The sequence below is a fragment of the Lipotes vexillifer genome, unplaced genomic scaffold (assembly GCF_000442215.2).
Source record: "Lipotes vexillifer unplaced genomic scaffold, Lipotes_vexillifer_v1.1 scaffold1477, whole genome shotgun sequence".
NCBI lineage: Eukaryota > Metazoa > Chordata > Mammalia > Artiodactyla > Lipotidae > Lipotes > Lipotes vexillifer.
In genome coordinates this window covers 128323-134744 of record NW_006776536.1, presented here as the reverse complement: position 1 = coordinate 134744, position 6422 = coordinate 128323, and the positions used below count along the sequence as shown (strand labels likewise).

Below are 6422 nucleotides of genomic sequence, written 5' to 3'. Positions count from 1 at the left end.
AATGCCAGCTGCTATTAGTTGTGAGAATGGCAGTAGTAATAAAAAGGAATAATTGTCATTGTCACCATGATGAAACCCAGTCCCCAGGACTTCTTCTCCTGTTCCTGCAGGTCCCCCAGGTGACCTTGGATGTGCTGTTTCTGTGTTCCTCTCTTCTTCCCTTCTCCTCTGAGCTCCTGGGGGCCGGTCTTTACCCTGTCCCTTTTCTTCCCATCCTCACCCCCACGACCTCCACGCTGTGTCCCACACACGGCATATGCTCAGCACATCTCAGGAAGCAGGACCATGGGCCTGTCCTGGAGCTTTCTCCTGCCCCACCTCACACTGTGAACCCCAGAGAGTTTGGCCAAGAACAGAGGGGATATTTCATGACTGTCCCCTGGTGGGGGCCACCTTGACCCTCCTGAGCTTCCTGGTGGCTTGTTTCTGAGTTCTGGCCCCAGGGCCCAAGTGGCTGTGCAGGTCCCACAGACGTCCAGGCTGCCCTGGAGGAGACGGGGCCGGGGAGAGAGCTGCACAGAGTGCTCAGCTCTCCCTGGGACCCCAGCCCTGGGCCTCCCCAGGGGAGGACGCATCCCTCTGTCACCCGCCCCCGGGCTTTGGCCCTCAGACTTGAGGATGCCAGGCCCTTCCTCACGGCCTAAGAGGCCTGTATTTACTGTGTCCCCATCTCTGTTCTTCCCTGGCCTCTTCTCTGGGGGCTCACAGGAGGATAAGGGCTGACTGAGGTTCCCAGGAGGTGCCATGGACCCTCGTGCCTCCTGCACTGGCAGAGCAGTGCCACTGCCGATGCTGTGCACGCGCACATTACCGAACCAGGCACCGCGCATGTGCGCATACTCGCTCACACATGCCCGTGCGTGTGCTTTCTCCGCTGTCTTCATTACTCCCGCGAGGAGCCTGTGATGGAGGGTGGCTGCTTCTGTTTTAGGGATGAGGAGACAGAGGCTCTGGGAGGTTGGGGGGTCCTCGGGTCGTACAGCTGCTGGGAGAGCCTGGGTTCAATCCCAGGTCTGTGCAACCCCCATCCTGTCCCGTCCTCACTCTCCGGCCGCTGCTGCCAGGACTGGGGGCCCTGCGGGGAAGCCGAGCCTGCCCCACGTGGACCCTCTTCCTCCTGCTGGGCTGTGGGGGGCTGGAGTCCAGGAGCGGGGCCTCGGCCACTGTCCACTTACACCTTTCCGTGGCCAGCATCCCTGTGTTCTGTGTTGGTGGCTCAGTGTGTACACATCCATCGTTGGCTCCTTTGTCCCCGGCTGTCCTCTGTGGCCGAGCCCAGTGGGAACGGTGGCCTTGTGCCCCTTTTTGCTCACATCTCCTCCCCCATCTCACATCCCTATTCAGCCCAGTGTGGACCCCGCAGTTATGGGGGAGGCATATGGGTTCCAAATGTTGAAAGGCTTAGTACATCTTGAAATCAATACTTTTGTGAAATTGGTACCTTTTTTGTTTTTTCGACCGTGCTGCGTGGCTTGTGTACCTTAGTTCCCTGACCAGGGATTGAACCCAGGGCACGGCAGTGAAAGTGCGGAGTCCTAACCACTGGACTGCCAGAGAACTCCCGATACCTTTTTCCTTAATCAGATTTCAAGGGTATTGAGGACTGTTGCTAAACGTTAAAACGAACTTTGGACCAGTTTCTGGGGCTCAGTTTCCTGTGATTTTCCAGACAGAGGAGTGGAGAGATGATGACGGGCCCCCTGGGAAGTGGGGGCAGCCCGGGACCAAGGGGCTCCTCCTGTGTCTCTCTGCCAGTGCCCTGGCATCCGTGCCCACCTGCGTCTGGCCCATTCTTGGCCTGCACTAGGGAAGTTGACTCCGAGGGGGGAGTGACTTGCCATGGCCGTCTGGTACGAGGTGGCCCCAGATCTCTTGTCCTTCACCCTCCCAGCTCACCACCCTTCCACGACTCCCTCCACCAGGGAGCCTTCGAACCCCATCCTTATGCACTCTGCTCCCCGCTGTGGAATCCTCACCACCTGCCTTTCCTCAGCCCACTCTTCAACAAGGTGCCCGGGTCTTCCACCGGTGCCCCCCACCCCGCCATGCCTGTGGGCTCGCTGGCTACCCACAGAGTTCTGGCTCCACTGCCCCAAATGTGTAACAGGTGTGGGTGCTGACCACCCACTTTCTGACCCTCCTATTTCTGGCGGGGGTGCGGTGGACACTCCCCTGTAGCCAGGCCATGCACACAGGCCTGGATTGACAGCTTCATCACACACTGGGGGCTGGAGGTGGGGCGCAGACAGGACGCAGGGCAGTGGAGACCAGGTACAGCACTTGTGAATTGAGTGTATTCCCCACTTTGAAACCCAGAGGTGTTTCGCCCAGTTTTTGGCCAGCTGGGCGGCCTGTGATGGTCTTTCTCTCCTCCCCAGAGCCTCCTACGTGCTCCCCAGACCAGTTTGCGTGCGCCACTGGGGAGATCGACTGCATTCCTGGGGCCTGGCGCTGCGACGGCTTCCCGGAGTGTGATGACCAGAGCGACGAGGAGGGCTGCCCGGTGTGCTCGGCCGCCCAGTTCCCGTGTGCGCGGGGCCAGTGCGTGGACCTGCGGCTGCGCTGTGATGGCGAGGCCGACTGCCAGGACCGCTCCGATGAGGCAGACTGCGATGGTGAGGCCCCGCCCCTCCCCTAGGCTCGCGCTCTCAGCCCTCCTGGAGCTTAGGCTCCATCAGGTCACGCATAAAGCCTTGGCCTGGAGCGAAACTGCCGTGGCCCCTCAGCTTGGGAGGGGAGAATGTTAGTTGCAGGCCCACTGAGAGCTGTTGCGCTCTGCCTCGCCAAGCAGTTTGGCTTGAAGGCAGTCTGAGAGCCTATCTTGCCTTCCCTCCTTCAGTCAAGAATTTTACAGAGACCCAAGTTAAGTCCAGTAGTCAGCTGGATTTGCATGGTTTACACCCTGGTTAAGCCCCATCCCAAAAGGCAGTGCTGTCCTCCACCAAGCAGTCTGTGGGATAACACTTACATCTGGGTGGTTTCTAGTATCCCATTGAACCAGGGGTTACAAAGAGATTTGCTTAGTCAACCTGGGTCCACGCTGACTGGCAGTATCTTCCTTTTAGACCATGACAGTGAAACAAATCTCTGGGCTCCCTCTGAGGTTTTCTTACATAAAATGACCTGCTCCTTTGGTTCCTGCCACACACCGTCAGCAGCACGGCCCCATGACTGCCGCTGAGCTGTTAATGGGTCGTACTAGCTGCCACCCCACAGCCACCGGTCCTCTTCTTGGATAACTCAGATGTTATCTGTCCACTGTCCCCATTCGTGGTGAGCAGCCATTCTGTGGAAGGTGAAGGCCTGGGGCTCATTTCCCCAGGTGTTTCTATAAAGCCGCAGTTGTTAAGTCTTTCCAGCTCGCAGCCCCTTTGAATTTGATGGAGACTGCAGACCAGGGATGAGCACGCTGCAGCCTGAGGGCCAAATCCAGATCACCACCTATTCTGGTAAATGCAGTTTTACTGGGACACAGTCAGGCTCATTCATTTACATATTGTCTCTGACTGGTCCTGCACGGAAACAGCAGAGTTGAGTAGTTACAAAAGAGACCTATCTGGCTCTTTACAGAAAAGTTTGCTGAGCCCTGCCTTACATCCTTGGCCCCAGCACGGTCCTGTGTCCAAGATCTCAGCAGGTGGCAGGAGCCCTGATTAGGGACCGTCCCCTCCCTCCTCCCGCTGTGACTGTTTCTCCTGGAGAAAGGAAGCATCAGGACAGCAGGCCCTAGTGGAGGCTCTGGGCTCTGCCCTCTGTTTCAGAAGCCTCCTCTCCTGCTAGGTTACCAGCAGATCTGCCCACTTATTGCAAGGACAGGGTTCCTTGTCTCTGGTTTCCAGAGTGGGCGCCTGGGGCAGGGCAGGTGGGGATCTTAGACGGCAAGTACTGGGGGCGGGTGATGCCTTCCTCATGGGGCCATAGCCCTTTCCAGGTCAGCAGGGAGGCAGCAGTCAGCACCCAGCCTTCCTCGTCCTCCTTGCGTGGCCCACCTCTGCCTTTCCGGTTGCGCTCTGCTCCCCCTTCCTGACCCTCAGAGCTCTGCTGGTGCATCCCCTGTCCCCTGCCCCTCCCACTCTAGGAGCCTGGTTCCTTGTGGAGCCAGCGGCTGTACCCTTCCTAGGAGGGCCTGGGCACAGGGGCCGTGGTAGTCCTGGTGCTTTGCGGGCCTGACCCATGGTAGGAACCTGATGAATGAATACCTCCCTGGGTCATTGAGGTCTCTTCCCTGCCAGCCCGCCCCCAGCATTGCATGGGCCTCGGAACTGGGGTCCTCGAGGGGTGGGTGAAGACTGGCTTTGCTGTGACCACGCCCCAACCCGGTCCTAGAAAGGGTCCGTTTGTCTGCTCTGTATTTGGAGCCCAGACCTCTGTTGTTGGGTCTGGGGTCTTTGAATCCTACATTCTTTCTAAAGTGGTTTTAAACATTTCTGAGATATATTACAAAACACTAAATTAAAGACAAGCAAATGTTCCCGAACAGGTCCTGCTGCTTGCAGCTCGAAAGAAAGCCAATATTCCAGAGACAAGTGTAACTCCCGAGATTTTGCTCCGTGAAAGTTTTTAAGAGAGAATCGAATCATTGGCCCGGGGCGGGGGGGGGGGGGGGGCGGGGCAGGGAGCCCCGGTGGAGGTCATCTGCTTAGTGCTCCTGGCTGCATCATGCCCTCCAGCCTCTCTGAACGCAAGGCCCCTCCTTGCAGCCGTCTGCCTGCCCAACCAGTTCCGGTGCGCCAGCGGCCAGTGCGTCCTTATCAAGCAGCAGTGCGATTCCTTTCCTGACTGCGTCGATGGCTCCGATGAGCTCATGTGTGGTGAGCTGGCTTCCCCGGGGGCGGGGTTGGAGGGTCGCCCTATGCTGGGGTTCTGTCCCAGGACCGTCGGGTCTAGAGGGAGGAAATGGCGGGGACTGAGGGGGCTGGGCCTCGGTAGGGAGTCTTTGGCCTCGGTAGGGAGTCTTTGGCCTCGGTAGGGAGTCAGGGAAGCCTTCCTGGAGGTGGAGGCGGCTGTGAGGAGTGGGAGGGGGAAACTGTGAGCCAAGGGGCATTTCAGCTGGGACAGAGGTACAGAGAAGGCATAGATGTGCCAGGCCAGACCTGAGTGTAAGGTGGCATGCTTCTGCCCAGAGCCCTCACTCAGCAGCATCTGTCAACAAGATCACCCTGACAGAGTAGTGGGTGAGTCCATTTCCTGGCAGCCTGCTGTCTGGCTGAGGAGGAGTGGTGTGTGCCCATGCACACACATACATGCAGACACACACACACACACACACACACACACACACACACACACACACACGCTGCATGCCCCTTGAGTGACGTAGCTTGTACGGCCAGGGATGCAGGGGCTAGAGAATGTGAAACCAGGGCAGTCAGAGAAGGCTTCCTGGAGGCGTTGGCTCTTGAAAGGCTGTCTGATTCAGACAGGAAGGGAGCTGGCTTCCCAGATAGGAAGTGGGAATGTGTCAGTGTGTCTGGGGATATGGCCACTTCGTTCACTGCAGCGGGACTGGGGCTGAGCTCTGCCTGCAGGATAGAGACGCCTCGTGAATGGGGAAGGAGGCGTCCCCAGGGGATTCACTGAGTGCTTTTGTGCCTTCACATCAACCCGGGTCAGGCCCCTCAGCTACCAGGAGCGTGGTCTGGGGGCCAGAGGGTAGCAGTGGGAGCCCCGGGGGGTCTGAGCCCCGCGCCTCTGCTGGGCAGGTGTCCAGTGTGACATTGTCTGTCTTCAGGCTCTCATGTGATCGTGGCCCCAGCCGTTGGGGGTGATGTTTACCCATAGTCAGGCCTCGTCCCCGGAACCAGCAGCTTTCCTCCCTTTCCTTCGGGTTTTGGCCGGCCGGAGGGTTCGTTGTTGATTGCCCTCAGAAACGTGCCACCCTGATGGGAAAGTGAATGTCCTTTTGTCAGAGTTGAGTCTGGAGCCCAGACATGCCCTCCATGCCGCAGGTGGCTTTGATAGTGTGGCGAGCTCCAGGAGTGCCCCTGCCCGGGAGCCCTGGGTGCACCTTTGCAGCCCTGAGCTGGCTCCTGGCTTTTTGGGTTTGACTGGGCCCCTGAGGCCAGGCCCTTCACATTCCACTTCTCACGCTTTCCCTGCCTAGGGCCTTCAGGATTCCTGGCCTCTGTGGCAGGCAGGCGTGAGGGGCTCAGATGGAGGCCCCGGGCCCTGGGTGCTTGGGTCAGCCCCGCCCCTCCGCGTGGTCCCGTCTCCCCGCCCCGCCCCCTCCTGCCGCCTGGTGCTCGGGCTCAGCTGGACTAGGGACGTGGACATGGGAGGACCCAGCGCCTGCTTCCAGCCCAGAAGCTCCGGGTCAGGGGCATGAATAGGAGGCTGCTTCGGAGGAGTCGCTGCTGAGGGGCGGGGGGCCGTGGCAGAGCTGAGTCAGGCCGAGGAGGGGGAGAAGGTGCTGCGGCTCCATC

The 6422-nt window shown here is 59.2% G+C and overlaps 1 protein-coding gene across 1 annotated transcript in view; it reads left to right on the top strand.

Annotated features, from left to right (window-relative positions):
- The window catches only part of LRP5 (LDL receptor related protein 5), an 80199-nt gene that overhangs the window by 65011 nt on the left and 8766 nt on the right, over positions 1-6422 (top strand). The window contains exons 17-18 of the mRNA XM_007450406.1: positions 2379-2615; positions 4701-4811. Coding sequence (XP_007450468.1) covers positions 2379-2615; positions 4701-4811 — 348 coding nt within the window. The remainder of the gene's footprint in view (positions 1-2378; positions 2616-4700; positions 4812-6422) is intronic.